The sequence below is a fragment of the Rhinatrema bivittatum genome, chromosome 3, assembly GCF_901001135.1.
Source record: "Rhinatrema bivittatum chromosome 3, aRhiBiv1.1, whole genome shotgun sequence".
NCBI classification, from domain to species: domain Eukaryota; kingdom Metazoa; phylum Chordata; class Amphibia; order Gymnophiona; family Rhinatrematidae; genus Rhinatrema; species Rhinatrema bivittatum.
In genome coordinates this window covers 190,968,561-190,986,759 of record NC_042617.1, presented here as the reverse complement: position 1 = coordinate 190,986,759, position 18,199 = coordinate 190,968,561, and the positions used below count along the sequence as shown (strand labels likewise).

At 42.0% G+C, this 18,199-nt stretch overlaps 1 protein-coding gene across 1 annotated transcript in view; it reads right to left on the bottom strand.

The window, feature by feature from the left end:
- The window catches only part of ADGB (androglobin), a 790,434-nt gene that overhangs the window by 597,328 nt on the left and 174,907 nt on the right, over positions 1 to 18,199 (bottom strand). Inside the window, exon 6 of the mRNA XM_029594040.1 lies at positions 7,325 to 7,464. Coding sequence (XP_029449900.1) covers positions 7,325 to 7,464 — 140 coding nt within the window. The remainder of the gene's footprint in view (positions 1 to 7,324; positions 7,465 to 18,199) is intronic.

Here is an 18,199-nt window from a genome sequence, read left to right as displayed (position 1 = left end):
AATTTGATTAATAGCCATTAATGGACTTCTCCTCCAAGAACTTATCCAAACCTTTTTTGAACCCAGTTACACTAACTGCACTAACCACATCCTCTGGCAACAAATTCCAGAGCTTTATTGAACGTTGAGTGAAAAAGAATTTTCTCCGATTAGTCTTAAATGTGCTACTTGCTAACTTCATGGAATGCCACCTAGTCCTTCTATTATACGAAAGTGTAAATAACCGATTCGCATCTACCCGTTCAAGACCTCTCATGATCTTAAAGACCTCTATCATATCCCCCCTCAGCCGTCTCTTCTCCAAGCTGAACAGCCCTAACCTCTTCAGCCTTTCCTCATAGGGGAGCTGTTCCATCCCCTTTATCATTTTGGTTGCCCTTCTCTGTACCTTCTCCATCGCAACTATATCTTTTTTTGAGATGCGGCGACCAGAATTGTACACAGTATTCCAGGTGTGGTCTCACCATGGAGTGATATAGAGGCATTATTACATTTTCTGTTTTAATAACCATTCCCTTCCTAATAATTCCTAACATTCTGTTTGCTTTTTTGACTGCTGCAGCACACTGAGCCGACGATGTTAAAGTATTATCCACTATGATGCCTAGATCTTTTTCCTGGGTGATAGCTCCTAATATGGAACCTAACATCGTGTAACTACAGCAAGGGTTATTTTTCCCTGTATGCAACACCTTGCACTTGTCCACATTAAATTTCATCTGCCATTTGGATACCCAATCTTCCAGTCTTGCAAGGTCCTCCTATAATGTATCACAGTCTGCTTGTGATTTAACTACTCTGAATAATTTTGTATCATCCGTAAATTTGATAACCTCACTCATCGTATTCCTTTCCAGATCATTTATATATATATTGAAAAGCACCGGTCCAAGTACAGATCCCTGAGGCACTCCACTGTTTACCCTTTTCCACTGAGAAAATTGACCATTTAATCCTACTCTCTGTTTCCTGACTTTTAACCAGTTTGTAATCCATGAAAGGACATCACCTCCAATCCCATGACTTTTTAGTTTTCTTAGAAGCATTTCATGACAGACTTTGTCAAACGCCTACTGAAAATCCAAATACAGTACATCTACTGGTTCACCTTTATCCACATGTTTATTAACCCCTTCAAAAAAATGAAGCAGATTTGTTAGGCAAGACTTCCCTTGGGTAAATCCATGTTGACTGTGTTCCATTAAACCATGTCTTTCTATATGCTCTACGATTTTGATCTTGAAAATAGTTTCCACTATTTTTCCCAGCACTGAAGTTAGGCTCACTGGGCTATAGTTACCCGGTTCACCCCTGGAGCCTTTTTTAAATATTGGGGTTACATTGGTCACCCTCCAGTCTTCAGGTACAATGGATGATTTTAATGATAGGTTACAAATTTTAACTAATAGATCATAAATTTCATTTTTTAGTTCCTTCAGTACCCTAGGATGCATACCATCTGGTCCAGGTGATTTGCTACTCTTTCGTTTGTCAATCTGGCCTACTACATCTTCCAGGTTCACAGTGATTTCGTTCAGTTCATCTGACTCATCACCCCGGAAAACCATCTCCAGAACTGGTATCTCCCCAACATCCTCATTAGTAAACACAGAAGCAAAGAATTAATTTAGTCTTTCTGAAATGGCCTTATCTTCCCTAAGAGCCCGTTTAACCCCTCTGTCGTCTAATGGTCCAACCGACTCACTCACAGATTTCTTGATTCGGATATATTTTAAAAAGTTTTTATTATGAGTTTTTGCTTCTATGGCCAACTTCAATTCAAATTCTCTCTTCGCCTGTTATGATCACTGTTGCCAAGTGGCCCCACCACCGTTACCTCTCTCACCAAATCCTGCATTCCACTAAGAATTAAATCTAAAATAGCTCCCTCTCTTGTTGGTTCCTGAACCAATTGCTCCATGAAGCAGTCATTTATTACATCTAGGAACTTTGTCTCTAGCAAGTCCTGATGTTACATTTACCCAGTCAATATTGGGGTAATTGAAATCTCCCATTATTATTGCACTGCCAAATTGGTTAGCTTCCCTCATTTCTCTAAGCATTTCATCATCTGTCTGACCATTTTGTCCAGGTGGACGGTAGTATACTCCTATCATTATACTTTTACCTAACACACATGGGATTTCTACCCATATAGATTCTGAGCATTTAGTCTCTTGTATGATTTTTATCCTGTTGGACTCTATACCCTCCCCGACATAAAGTGCCACACCCCCACCAAGTTGATCCTTCCTATCATTGCGATATAATTTGTACCCTGATATAGCACTGTCCCATTAGTTATCCTCTTTCCACCAAGTCTCTGTGATGCCAATTATGTCAATCTCATCATTTGCTACTAAACACTCTAACTCTCCCATCTTATTTCTTAGACATCTGGCATTGGCATACAGACATTTCAAAGTGTGTTTTTTGTTTGTATTAACAACCTGCTTTTCAGTTGCTAGGGATAATTCGGAAATCATTAGCTTCGGTGATTTTTTACATATAGGCACATGGACTATGTTTGCTTTAATGGAGCCTCTCTGCTTTTAATGGAACCTCTCTGCTTCAGGGTTATTAAACCTCTCTGCTTCAGGGTTATTAAACATAACCCTGAAGCATCAGCAATAGAATAACACTCTTTCTTCTGAAGTATGACTATGTGTCGAATGGGCATAGCAAGCTGCTATGGTATCTTGCACTAACAAAGCTCATGAGCACCTAAAAGAGTTAAACAAAACCAACTCAAATTAAGTATTGTGAGCCGCTTCCCTGAATATGGCTGCTTAAAGCACAACCCAGTGAACTCTCCAAGTTGTAACAGTTCCCACCTGGTAGAAGTCTTTGATAAAGAAAACACACAGCATGAAAACTTGTATAATTAGATATAAGTTTTTAGACTGCCACCCTTCCTTCTTCACCACTAATCACACCACCCGCTGTGACCCGATAAACACTTGAGCGCTTTTAAACAAAAAAGTATTCCTTGCATGATCACTCCTTCAGCAGATATGAGCTGATCCTGGGGACCATGTTCCGTTCAAAAGATATTGAGGGGTGTTAAGGCTGGCTCCAGAATGCTTTGTGTCCCTGGAGGATAATCATAGCCTGCAGCGGCGGATTCCCAATGAAGACCGGCACGGGGATTCGCCACCCAGGCCGGCCCAGGAGATACCACGTGGTTTGCCAAGTACGGCTCCATCACGGCCGCACTCGGCAGACCACGTGACTAGTGCGACCGGCCCACCGGGGGATGCCCGATCCCCCGATAGGCCAATCCGCCCCTGATAGTCTGCAATGTCCAGTTCAACAAAAGAGCTCCGGGCTTGCACATACGCATTGTGTCCCATGTCCATTTCCTTCTTCATTACCGGAACTGACTTCAGTGGGAGTCAGGTACGCTTTGAAAGACATCAATGCAAATTTGCTTCCTTCACTGAGCCAATGCAAACCAAACAAACTTTATGGCACTAATAATGATGACAAAAACTAAAAACACCAGGCAAAATCCTTCAAATTACCCTGCCCAGTAAGAAAAGCCAGCAACAGGTAATTTCCTAAGTGCCACAAGATCTGCACATATAAATCCACTGTAAATTATAATTTGTCCAGAAAGTGTTTTGCATTCTGTAGCTGCTCAAATAGAAAGGTTTTACTGTTATATCAAATCTTAAGTTTTGCTGGATATTGCAATGAAAAATTCACTTGCTTCTTCACTAGCTCAGCACACACAGGGATAAAGGCTCTCCTTTGAAGTGTCAATTTCAGAGTAGTCCTGAAAAAGTCTGACTATTTCTCCGTTGTAATTTAGATCTCATGTCTTTGGGTAAGCTTACAGATGTCTTTGTTATGAGACAAATTAAATATCTTCGCTATCACAATACGTGGTCATTTGTCTTCTGCTCTTTGACTTCCTAAATGATGCGCTCTTTCCACCTGCAGTACTCCTGCAAGCTCAGGGAGGGAAAGAGCTTCCGGCAGCCATTTCTCTAAAAAGCCAACTACACTCTTCAGTAACCCGGTCAGACATATGTTATTTCGTCTTGATCTATTTTCTAAGTCCTTTATTCTTTCCTCTTGTAGTTCTACCTTTTTTGTTAGGGCGATCAGTTTACCACTCAGGGCCCCAGAGTCATCTTCCAGGACTGAGATACAATCTTCCATTTTATCTAGTCTTGGTCCCATATCTGTAAGTGTAGTTTAAAGACCAGCAATTTGTTCTGAAAGTGAAGCAAATCGATTATCTAACGTCACAATCACCGCTGTAGTGATATCAGTTGCTGAAACAGTGGATTCCAAAATGGGGGAACTGTTTTCAGCTGTACCAGCCATCTTTTCAGCAATATCCATCGGCTTCTCTTTTTCTTTTCACAAACCCTTTAAAGGCATAATCCACTGGATTTTTTGCATGTACTTATCAATTGACATAAGTTGTGCACCCAGGGTCTAGAAGCAAAGATTCTGAAAATTCTGTACAGATGAAGAAGGATGAAATACAGTGCCAGCTCAGGCACGTCTATCCTGGTTCATCACATCACATGACCTCCTAAAATGGTTTCTTCAATAGCTAGTTGTTTTCTTTGCTAACTTATCATTAGTGCATATATTACACAATACAGATAAACTTCAGAAATTCATGTTTATCTAATAACAATCTCATCTCCAAACACTACCAATTTCAATATATGGTTTTTCTTTGCTCAAATATTGCTTAATGTGCAATGAGTAATCTCTGTTATGCAGTATGCTTCAAATACCATGTGATCTGCACATAAAATCAATAAATCTAAAAGTAGAGTTAGAATTACTGCAGTTCTAGTAGATGGCATTAACATCTAGGTTACCACAAAAAAAAAAAGAAGAAATTGTTGTGGGAACGCAGAAGGCGGTCCCATCTCTGGGATTTCGTGTCCCCTTGGCCCATGACACCTCCGCAGAGGAGCTCTGGCAAGCGCCGCGGCAGGTGAGCACGGGCTGAAGATCCAGGAATGCTGAACCCTGCCCACTGCTAAAGCCTCTTCCATCATCTCATTTACAATCCCTATCACTCTCACTCATATCATTCCACTCCTTCCCTTCTTTTCCTCCCTCTACCCACCTATGTCATTTAATCTTATTTCACCTTTTTGTCCCATCCCTCTTTTCCCTCCCCCCTCCCATAACAATAGCAAGTCCTATGGCAACAATTTTATTTTATTTATTTCAGTAAATATTTGATTTATTTTTAGCTAGAATTTGTTCCAGCTATTAATTAATTTTATGTATCTTTAATTTAATTTGTTTTTGATTGTTTCTTTATAATTTTTATTTTTTATATTATTTTTATTTTTACTTTTATCCAATGTAAACCACTTTGACAAAACCGATTTTATAAAGTGGTATATAAATACTTTAAAATAAAATAAATAAATAAATAAACCTGATCACATAGAAGAGACCCAGCAACGCAATGTTGGTCTCTGGAGTAGCCCTCCAGCCACTCGATAGCCTTTTGCACCTGCCACATGGGAGCAGCAAATGCGACAGGATGGACAGTGAAGGTCGAAGACATCAACTGAAGACGAAGACTCTGGATATGTGAGGACTTCACGGAGACTTGGTTACATGAAGACTCGAGACGAAGACGAAGACTTGAAGGGCTGAAACAAGACTCAGGGTAATCAACGATGGAACGAAGACTTGAAGGGATGAGATGAGACTCAAGGGTAATCCAACAAAGAGACAAAGTCTTGTAGGCTAAGATAAGCCTTGGTTATATGGAGGACTCAGACGGAGTCACCAAATGTGAAGTTCTGAAGTGGAGTTCTGCAGTGGTACTGCCACATCACGCGCCCTACACTCCAAGCAAGGCAGGTCACAGACCACACTTTCATGCACCCTATACTACCAAACAAGGCAGGTCACGGACCACTCTAGAGGTCTCCCAAGACAGGTTGCTTGAAGAATCAGGATGAAGGTATGACAAGACTCCAATGAGGCCTGAACCGAGGAGCGTCATCCTGGCCAATGAAGGCAAGGCATGGTCATGTCAGAACGGAACAGGGTTTAGGCAGAGTTCATTATCAAGAAGGAGGCTGGTGCAAGAGGCTCCAAAGATCCGGATGGATTCAGGATGAGGAGAAGACTTCAGGATCCATAACTGAAGCTTGCAGATTAAAATTGGGGTTCCAGCTAAGGAAGCCCTCAGGATCCAGAGGCTCGGAGTGCAACTCGGCACGTAGCTCAAGTGGCCTTGGAGTATGGACGCTGATGCTGAGAGAATAAAAGTCGGGATCATCTGGAGTGTTGCGCTGCCAAGATGAAGAGCATCTGGAGATCTGAAGAACGAAAAATCAGCAGATCTAACAACAAAGGATGGAGAAATCAGGGCAACTGATGAGATGAAGATGAAGGGTCAGACAAGAGACCATATGAAGATGAAGACGTAGACATGGAATTCCAATGAAGAACATGGAACAGAGTGCCAACGAGAAGCTGGAATGAAGAGAAGTCAAAGGAGGACTGGCTCCTTGCAAAGGCCAGGAAGGAGTGAAGCCATGCCCTTTTTATAGGGCTGAAGAGGCGGTTCCCTTTATGATGTCAGAAGAGCACCACTCCCTCGATGTACCTTTAAGAAGAGAGAGGCAGAGTGGCCTCGCCCCTTAGGAAGAAGGGGCAGGACCTTGGACAGCAGCCCTGCTCCGAGGAAGATGCTGAAGAATGCAGAAGCAGGAACTAGGCCTTGAACCAGACCTCGAGGTGAGCGACGGTGTCCAAGCCGCTGAAGAGAGACTGCTGGCGGCTCCATGCCACAGGAAAGCCCAGGGATGAAGGCCCCTTCTCACAGAGGGGACGAGGTAAGGTCAGCGACCTCCGGGTCACATGGGAGCGCTGTCAGCGGCTTCATAGCCACATAGTGTGTAGCAGTGCAGCTCCAGCCACGTGAGGAATGGGTTGGCGGCCTCCGGACCATACAGGGTGCAGCAGCATGGCTCCAGCCATGTGAGGAGCACGACGGCAGCCTCCAGGCCGCGTGGGATGCAGAAGCACAGCTCCAGCCGTGTGAAGAATGCATCGGCGGCCCCGGGCCGCAGTAGGAGTAGCAGCGCAGCTCCAACTGCGTAAGGAGCACGTTGGTAGCCCAGAATGCAGGAAAAGCTGAAACAGCGTGGCACCAGCCACACTGAGGAAACAGCAGAGCAGGGGAAAAAGGAAGTGAGAGGCCTCCCGCGGCACTGGCCGCGGGAGAGATCACAACAGAAAAACTCAAAAACAAATTGTTACATTTAATTAACTCATGTAGATAACTTTAGTTTAGACAAGAAATGCTCACTCAACATACTCAACATTAGCCAACTTCATGAGGGCTTTGCACAGTATCATTGGCCACAGTTCAGCTTCACAGGTAGTTGCTGGAAGCAACAAACAATTTTCTTCATTGAATGGCAGTGTATCATCCACAGTAATCTTGCGCCAGCATCCCTAGGAAGAAGGAAGAAAAGAGAAGCAATAAAATCAGGGGATGAGAAAGAAACAATGAGTCAGTGCAAGTTATTTATTTCTCCTCCCCAGAGCACTTATATTGGATTCTTGCAGTGGCATCACTGAAATTACTGAGACTTTAATGAATAGGGAAGTCACTAAGATTACAGTTTAAAAGCCAAATAAAGACACTGCACATGACAGGTAGTAAAATTCTTTTCTAATTTGGTAGCCATAATGTTTCATTTCTGACTCTGTTACTTTCACTTATCTATATTATTAACTTGTGAAGCCTTAACATACAAATGATTAGACTAAAGCTCTAATTTGGCTTTCAGTACAATATCTAGAAAACATAGAATTACATTAAAGCATGCATGCATTTTAAGAGACATTTATAACGTATATGGTGACAAAGTTAGAAAGACATTATTCTTTTTTGGTATACTGAACCTTGACACTTTGGGACCTACATTGAAAACATTATATGCAACAGAGAAAAGTTGAGAGAAGTCTTATAAAATAAAAATCTTTCAAATTAAAGTCTCTGAATATAGTTAAAAATATTTATATACAAATCATTAATATTGCTACAGGATGAAACAAATTATCCTTTCATTTCAAAACAGAGAAAAAGGAGAACATTTTTTCTGATGCAAGTCATTAGTCTCTAAGCTTTAACATAATTCTGCTCCATGAACCACGAAAATAAGAAACAACTCAACATGAATCAAGCAACTTTCACAAGTATTAAAGAATTCTATGAGGTGAAAAGGATATTCCTAATACAAAATTTTAACATAATGCTAACAATCTTCACCATTGCGATAAATGTGAAAGAAAAATGGTTGTTGATTGTAAAAAGGAAAGCATGCCAGAAGTATGAACCCAGCTTGATTTTAAAAACTGTCATGAATCTGATTTCCTGGAAATTTAGGACTTGGAAAAATATCTAGCAAAACGTTATCCACAGACTGTCAAAGAAATCATATTCTTTATTAATAAAAAATATGTAGGCCCTCAGAGCAAAATATCTTATAAAAGTGACAAACACTCTATATGTGGGATTTTAGACAAGTGCTCACTTTCAGTTGTATAACATATAATTTTTATTTTTTTATTTTACATTTTCATACCGCATTTGATATGAACCCAAAGCAGTTCACATCAAAGATAAAAATATAATAACCATATGACATCAACAATGAAATACAATAATGTAACATTTCTTATGCATTTAAAATATTAGTAACTGTTTTACATCAGCATCAAAATACAATTAATAAAATAACATTCCTTAATACACAGTGATACTTCATCCTGTAATCTCACTGGGGCTTAGGCTAATCTGTAAAACAAACTATAATAATGATCAGCCTCCCTTCCAAATAAACCCACCAAAACACATCTTAGCACTACTGAATAAAAACCCAAAACATACCAAACCAAAGCCTCAATAACTCTAGTGCATTCATATCTCTAGAAGCTTCACTGCAATTCACATAATACTCTCTTTCCCTATTTGGATAGGTACAGTTGCTCTTGTTATGCTACAAACATCTAGACATTAGCGATCAAACCCACAGAGCATGCTACTTGCCACAATGTCAGTTCAAACTATGGGGTAGATTTTAAAAGCTTGCGCGCGGGCGTACATGTGCGCGTACTAGGGGTGTGCATTCGTTTTGAACTTATAGGTAAAACGCAACTTTTTTTTTTTAACTTAAAAAAGTGATGAGGCGATGTGTTGCCTGAAGTTCTGGCAAGTGTATTTAACTTCTTACTCTTAGGGCTGGCTTTTAAAAGGTTACGCATGTAAATCTGGAGGATTTACGCATGTAACCAGGTCTACGCACACCGGGTCTATTTAAAAAAGGTCTGGCGACGTGCGTAAAGCCCCGAGATGCGTGTAAGTCCCGGGGCTTGCAAAAAGGGGCGGGGAGGGTGCGGGGTGTCGGCGAGGTGGGGCGGTCCGGGGACGGGGCAGGGTCCGGCTCCCGGCACAGCAGCCATATTAGCCGCTGTGCTGGGGATCGCGCGCCGGCAGTTGGCCGGCGCACGCAACTTACTTCGGCCCCAGGGCCGACGTTTTGTGATAAAAAAAAAGAAATCATTAAAGGTAGGGGGAAAGAGCGGAGGAGGTAGGGGAAGGTAGGGTGGCAGGTAGGGAAGTTCCCTCCGAGGCCACACCGATTTCGGAGCGGCCTAGGAGAGAAAGGGGGAAGGCAAGGCGGCTCGGAGCTGGCTCAGCGCGCGCAAGGTGCACAATTGTGCACCCCCTTGCGCGCGCCAACCTCAGATTTTATAACATGCGTGCGCTTGCGCACGCATGTTATAAAATTTGGCGCGCATGTGTGCACGCCGGGTAGTACGCGCTAGGGATGTGCAGACCAAAAGTTTATGTTCATAAGTCCATAAGTCGAAAGGGGGGGTCAATTTCGGTCAATATGGACATATGGAGAATTCCATAAGTTGAGTCTATGTCCATACGTGCACCGTCACGTGCTCCTCGCAAAGGAGTTCAGAAATGGCGTCCTGACTCCCCGCTCAACCACCAGGGAGTTTTGGTAAGTCTTGGGGGGGGATTAAGGAGGGTGAGGGGTTTAAATTTTTATTTAGGGAATCGGTGCACGTATGGACATAGACTCAACTTATGGAATTCTCCATATGTCCATATTGACCGAAATTGACCCCCCCTTTCGACTTATGGACTTATGAACATAAACTTTTGGTCTGCACATCCCTAGCGCGTACTACCCGGCGTGCACACATGCGCGCCAAATTGTATAACATGCGTGCGCAAGCGCACGCATGTTATAAAATCTGAGGTTGGCGCGCGCAAGGGGGTGCACAATTGTGCACCTTACGCGCGCCGAGCCAGCTCCGAGCCGCCTTGCCTTCCCCCTTTCTCTCCTAGGCCGCTCCGAAATCGGTGTGGCCTCGGAGGGAACTTCCCTACCTGCCACCCTACCTTCCCCTACCTCCTCCGCTCTTTCCCCCTACCTTTAATGATTTCTTTTCTTTTATCACAAAACGTCGGCCCTGGGGCAGAAGTAAGTTGCGTGCGCCGGCCAACTGCCGGCGCGCGATCCCCAGCACAGCGGCTAATATGGCTGCTGTGCCGGGAGCCGGACCCTGCCCCGTCCCCGGACCGCCCCACCTCGCCGACACCCCGCACCCTCCCCGCCCCTTTTTGCAAGCCCCGGGACTTACACGCATCTCGGGGCTTTACGCACGTCGCCAGACCTTTTTTAAATAGACCCGGCGTGCGTAGACCTGGTTACATGCGTAAATCCTCCAGATTTACATGCGTAACCTTTTAAAAGCCAGCCCTAAGAGTAAGAAGTTAAATACACTTGCCAGAACTTCAGGCACCACACTGCCTCATTTAAGTATGCTCAAAAACACTTACACCACCCAATACCATATTAATCAATGGTGGAAAATATAAAAGAAAAATAAAAAAAAATACATATAATTTATCAGCAGCATGATGGAGTCACAGGATCAGCATCAAGATCAATATAAAAAATGTTTCTCTGACTAACTTTTAAATTCCTACTCTTCTCACTGGCAACATGTTACCTGGGTAAACTATTACCCAGATAAAATTTAGCTGGATAAAAAAAAAGCAGGGTGCAAATATAAGGGTGTATGGTAATGTGGCCAGTCATGGCTTAGGAAACAGCCAAGAGGAATAAGGATGCAGACTCTGGCTGTTTCCTTAGGTGCAATTTTTTTTTACATTGCAAAACAAATCACAAAAGAAAAGCTGCTTACCTTGCAGTTCTGGTAATAAACAACATCAAACGTAACAGGTCTTCACATAGGATAGCTTCCTGCCTGCTTCTGGAACCCATCTAACCATTCTGGGCCCTGCCTTCTTATGCTAGGCTGAAAGGATTCTCCCTGGGCCCAGAATCCCTGGCAGGTTTGGGACTTAAGGAAGACAAAGCCAGATCGCTGTGGCCGATCCCTTAAGGTGGTTTGAGGGAATTTCCTGTAAACTCCCTCACATATGCTCCCCCTCAGCTCATCCTTATTTGGTTGAGCGTCTGCCTGTACCAGGGACAACTCTCTGGACAGGAAATCCGCATTAATGTTTTCCTTTCCCACCCTATGTCATATTTTATAGCTGAAAGGCTGTAGGGCCAGGAACCAGCTCATCATCCTCACATTGGACTTCTTATTTCTATATATCTATAGAAACTGTTGGTGCTCCATTACAAGCTTGAACTGCCATCCAGTAGATAGTACTGCAAGGCCTCTAAGGCCCACTTGACTGCCAAGGCTTCCTTCTCAACTGTTAAGTAACACTTCTCCTATGATATCAGCTTCCAGCTAATGTATGCCACAGGATTTTCTTGGCCATCCTTCTCTTGAACTAAGACAAATCCCAAGCCTACTTATGAGGCATCAGTCTGCACTGTGAAGGGTTCAATGAAGTTCTGAGTTATCAGGACTGGTTTGAAGCATAATGTCTCTTTCAGAGAAGTTCAGCTGACCACTAGTATTTATTTGGTGCTTTCTGCAACAATAGCCTTGTGAATGGCTTCGTCTTTTCTAACTAATTGGGAATAAACTTTCTGTAATACCCTGTGAGACCTACAAATGCTCTCACTTTCGCTTTTGTTTGCGGGATTGGTACCCAGGTGATTGCCTCAATATTCTGGGTCTACAGATCAACCTTACCCTTTGCCAGGATGTAGCCAAGATATTAGATTTCATGCCCTCCCAGCAAGCATTTCTTAAGGTTAGCCATCAGTCCTGCTTTCCTCAGACTGCTTAGCATGGCCTGGAGTTGGCTTAGATGTATCTTCCAATCTGGGCTGCACACCAAGATGTCATCCAAATAGGCAGCTGTGTACCCTTGATGTGGGCAGAGCAGGTGGTCAACCAAGCACTGAAACATTGCAGGTGTGCCATGGAGTCCAAAAAGGAGAACTGTGAACTAGAAAAGTCCCCCTGGCGTCGAGAATGTAGTCTTCTCCTTCGCTGCTGGCATGAGACGCACTTGCCAATTCTCTTTTGTAAGGTCCACGGTAGAAATGATCTGAGCTTATCCCAGATGCTAAATCAGTTCATCAACTCCAGGCGTCGTATACATGTCAAGTTTTGACACCCTATTTATTTATTTAGCACTTTTATATACCGATATTCTTGTAACAAGTTACAAATCACTTCGGTTTACATTGTAACAATAACCATCGCATAAGAATGCATTACATTAAACAAGGGTGAACTAACTGGATCCATGGAACTGGGTTTTACTGAGAGATAAAAAGAAGAACTTTAACCGGCGAGCCGGATGCTAACTTAGGAATATAGTCAAGCTAACTAAGGAATATAGACAAGCGACTAAGAAAATAACAATGGGACAAGGTATTAAGGAGGAGAATTTCTTAGATCATCTGTACAGTGAAAGGCTAACTAGAGATGATAGGCTACTCGCGGGCAGCATAATCGATTCTTCTGTTCATATGAGATAAGGGGCGGCTTAGTTGTTCAGCAGGCAGCATAATAGATTCATCTATTCATATGAGTTAAGATGGTCACCTTGTTGACCATCTTAAAGTCAATGCAGATCCTTATGCTCCCAACCGGCTTCGGCACCAGTACTATAGGTGAGGACCAATCACTGTTAAGACTCCTCTATAGCTGTAAGCTGGAGCACCTCCTTTACTTTGGTCTCAATGATGTGGCATCTGGCCCACAGGAATCCAATAGGGTCATTGCCGAAAACAACTCCAGGAGGTGTAATTATGTCCTGCTGTGTCAGGTGGGTACGACTTGGTAGGTTTGAAAACATCGTCTTGTTTTGCTCCACCAGCTGATTTAGGTCAGCTGTTTGTGTGGCAGATAGCTGCTCTCCAGAAGGAATCCTGGTTCAGTCCATTTCAGGTCCAACTTCTGGACCAAACTCTTCTTCTTGTATCACTCTGCACACTTGTGCAACCCATTTCTTCAGGACATTTAAATGGTAGATTTGAGTTCTCTTTCGTTTATCTGGCTGGGCTATTTTGTAATCCACGGGACCTTTTTACTCCAAAACTTCATAGGGTCCTTGCCAATGGGCTAACAACTTGCTTTCTGAAGATGGGAGGAGGACAAGGTCGCAGACCCCCCTAGTTAGAATACTCTTTGGACCACGAGTTGATTATAACCTCGGATTTGGGTAGCCTGAGCCTTCTCTAGACATAAGCGGATCACCTCCCCTGCTTTTTTTTAGGAGATTCTGTACTCAGAGAATTTAGTCAATGAGATTCTGCCTAGAGTTCCCTTCGATTTTCCAAGTTTCACGACTTATATACAAGATTCCTCTCGGCCTTCTCCCATACAGTAATTCAAAAGGGGAAAACCCCATCAAATTCTGGGGTACTTCATGGATTGTGAACAGCATATAAGGTAGCAATGAGTCCCAATTCTTGTCATCTTCATCCACAAATGTCCTCAATATTTGCTTGAGTGTCTGACTGTAGTATTCAAGTCCATCAGTTTACAGATGATACATCAAGGTACACAGATTTTAACCTTAAGCAAGTTCAGTTATTTCATTACCTTGAACATGAACAGGGGCCCCTGATTTGTCAGCATCTCCATGGGCAATCCAAGTCATAAAACAACCTCCATTAGGGTGGTCGCCACCATTGGGATCTTCGCATTCCATTCTGTTTCTGAATCTGGGTGTCTTGAAGCATCCAAACCTTTTTTAAACCCAGCTACACTAACTTCCTTAATCACATCCTCTGACAACAAATTTCAGAGCTTAATTGTGCATTGAGTGAAAAAGAATTTTTTTCAATTTGTTTTAAATTTGCTACTTACTAACTTCATGAATGCCCCCTAGTCCTTGTATTATCTGAAAGAGTAAATAACCATTTACCCATTCAAGTCCTTTCATGATTTTGTAGACCTCTATCATATCCCCTCTCATCCATCTCTTCTCCAACTTGAACAACCCTTTATCATTTTGGTCACCCTTTTCTGTACTTTCTCCAGTTCAACTATATCTTTTTTGAAATTGTGTAGCCTAACCATTGAGCAATACAGAAGCATTATGACATCCTCCATTTTATTTGCCATTCCCTTCCTAATAATTCCTAACATTCTATTTGCTTTTTTGACCGCCACTGCATACTGAGTCAACAATTTCAATGTAATATCAACCAGAATGCCAAGATCTTTTTCCTGGGTGGTAACTCCTAAAATGGAACTTAACATCATGTAATTACAGCATGAGTTATTTTTCCCTATATGCATCACCTTGCATTTCACCACATTATATTTCATATGTCACATGGATACCCAATCTTCCAGTCTCGTAAGGACCCACTTGTCATTTAATTACTCTGAATAATTTTTTGTCATCTTCAAATCTGATCTCCTTACTTGTCCTATCTCGTTCCAGATCATTTATAAATCTGTTAAAAAGCATTAATCCTAGTACAGATCCCTGAGACATTCCATGGTTTACCTTTTTCCACTGTCAAAACAGACCATTTAATCCTTCTCTCTGTTTCCTATCTTTTAACCAGTTTGCAATCCACAAAAGAACATCTTCTATGCCATAACTTTTTAGTTTTCTTAGAAGCCTTTCATGAGGGCCTTTGTCAAACACCTTCTGAAAATCCAAATACACCACATCTACTGGTTCTCTTTTATCCATATGCTTATTTACCCCTTTAAAAAAAACTGTAGCAGATTTGTGAGGCAAGACTTCCTTTGGGTGAATCCATACAGGGTATGTCCCATTAAACCATATCTATCTACATGTTCTGTGATTTTATTCTTTATAATAATTTCCACGATTTTTCCCGGCACTGAAATCAGGATCCCTAGTCTACAGTTTCCTGGATCAGCTCTGGATCCCTTTTTATATATTGGTGTTACATTGGCAGTCTTCAGGTACAATGGATGATTTTAAACACAGGTTATAAATTACTTGAAATAGGCCTGAAATTACATTTTATAGTTCTTTCAGAACCCTGGGTCCAGGTGATTTGCTACTCTTCAGTTTGTCAATCTGGCTTACTACATCTTCTAGGTTCACCATGATTTCTGTCAGGTCATCTGAATTGTCACCCTTGAAAACTGTCTCCAGAATGAGTATCTCCCAAACATCCTCCACAGTAAACACTGAAGCAAATAATTAATTTAGTCTTTCTATGATGGCCTTATCTTCCCTATGTGCCCCTTTAACCCCTTGATCATCTAATAGTCCAACCATCTCTCTTGCAGGCTTCCTGCTTCTGATATTTTTAAAAACGTTTTTATTATGAGTTTTTGCCTCTATGGCCAACTTCTGTTCAATTTTTCTTTTAGCCTGTCTTTATCAGTGTTTTACATTTAACTTGCTAATGCTTATGTTTTTTGTTATTTTAGTCAGAAGGATCCTTCTTACAATTTTAGAAGACGATATTTTGGCTAAAATAGCCTCTTTCACCTAACCTTTTAACCATACCGGCAATTGTTTGGCCTTCCTTCCATCTTTCTTAATGTGTGGAATACATCTACATGGAAATCGCCATCTTGACCTACTGATTTGTTGCCCTCCCTTCCGGACTGACTGTTTGGAAGGCATCTTGACTGCTTCCAGTGAGTAGATTCCCCAAGCAGGTAATCTACCTATCTTCTGCCTGCCTGTCAATCAATCTGTGTGTTTAAAGTTTTTTAAGAAACAATTGGGGTCTTCTCCTGGGGTCATCTTACATAGTACTGCTAACAAGGGAAGTGGCCTGGTCACAGCGGTCTGTACGGCCTGTGCTACCTGAGTTAGTACTGTATTTTGCTGTATAACTTGTTCTTGCAGCGCCTGCTGCTGATTAATTTGAGTTTGTAGGATGTTTTGTAGGTGCTGTGCCCTGTAGCAAATATTAGTATCATGTGCTCCATCTTCCCTGCTTCCTGAGCTGCCTCCATACTGTGCTTCTCTCTGGAGGAAGGAGACAGGAAGAAAAACAACAAAAAAAAACCTGCTGGCTTGTCCAGCCCTTACTTACTGCTTTAATCCTGACTGCATAGGCAGGGCCAGCCCCCTTAGCCTGCTGTAACCTAGGCTGGGTGAGTGGAACCATGAGGCCTCAGTAAAATGAAAAAAAAAGATATTAAAAAATAACCAGTTAGGTTTAAAGTTTTCTGGCTATCATTAGCTGGATAACTTTATTCAACGATATTTAGAAGGATGTTTATCCAATTGAATATCCCTAATAACATAACTGACTTACTTTATCAATTTTCTGTTTCTTTAAATATTGGCCTCCAAGAGGTCCATATTCAAAAGTATTTAGCTGGATAATTCAGAAGTTATCCAGCTAAATGAAGATTTAGACACTTATCCACCTAAATTCCGGCCAGCTAATAAGTAAGCAATAGAATTTAACCAGATAAATTAGAGGTATTCTGCGGACATAACTGGGAAGAGTTGAGTTAGTTGGCTAAGTTATCTGTTTAACTCTGATATTCAGAGTTAGTTGGATAACTTAGCAAGCTAAGTGTGGTTGGGCCAAAGAGTTTTTCTAAAGTTAGCCAAATAAAATTAACTAGCTAACTTTAAAACAGTTGGCTATATTCATTAGTGTACAAACGGACCCTTCTCTTTCATAGAACTTTTACTCTGCTAAGCATCTGTGGAAATTCCTATGCAGATCTCGCCTCATAAGCCTCCCTCCTCCAGTTGATATTAGAGTTAAGTCTAGATAAATAATCAGCTTTCTAGGGAGGTGGGTGGCTAATTCATCCTCCTGTCTATGGAGAACACCGTTTATGGTAAGCAAACTTGATTTCTCCATTGACAAGCAGGGCTGAATTAGCTGTGGCATGGGGGAGCCCCAAGCTGAGGGCTACAGCACAGCGTTTACTGAATAAGCAACCGGGACCCCACTATGGAGAGTAGACAATTGAGTGAACAGACTACACAAAAACTGCATATCTGCATTTACTATAATTCTTTGAAAGATTGTCCAGAGAGTAATGGAATGTAAAGATGTGTACTGATGATCAAGTTGCAGATTTGCATATATCTTCAAGAGGTACAGCTCACAAATGAACTACTGATGTAGCCATGGCACTAACTTGATGAACCATGTTCATGTTTGTAATTTGTAGGTCTGCTAGTGCATAATAGAGATGTGAATCGTTTTCCATATCGTCTTAACGATAGAAATCGTGTGGCAGGAGAAGAAAATCGTGTTTGGCACGATTATTTAGTTGAAAAATCGTTAAAAATCGTTTTTTCCGATTAGTGCGCACTAACTCGAGTTAGTGCGCACTAACTCAAAATGATACAAATAGACACTTTCCAGGTCACTGAAGGTCAGTTAGGAATGAATATGTGTTCCTATTGGCTGGCAGCCCTCTTATCTATTGATGTTACCAAGGTTACCACTGAGGTGATGGTTGGGGGGATGGGAAATGGAACTGGAAACTCATGAACACCAACAGAAAATGAAACAAAGTGTTCACACTTCCCAGGTCAGTAAAGGTCACTTAGGAATGAATATGTATTCCAATTGGCTGGCTGTGCTCTTATCTATTGATGTTACCAAGGTTACCACTGAGGTAATGGTTGGGGGGATGTGAAATGGAAACAGTTGGAAGCTTGACATGTGATGATCAGCACTCACGTGACTAGAACTTCTTTGTTTATTATTTTTGTTAGCAGACACGTGCATGTTGAATTTGCCAATCACTGTGCATTTTAGAAAGGTGGTCCTGGCTGGAACTGTACACAGTTCAA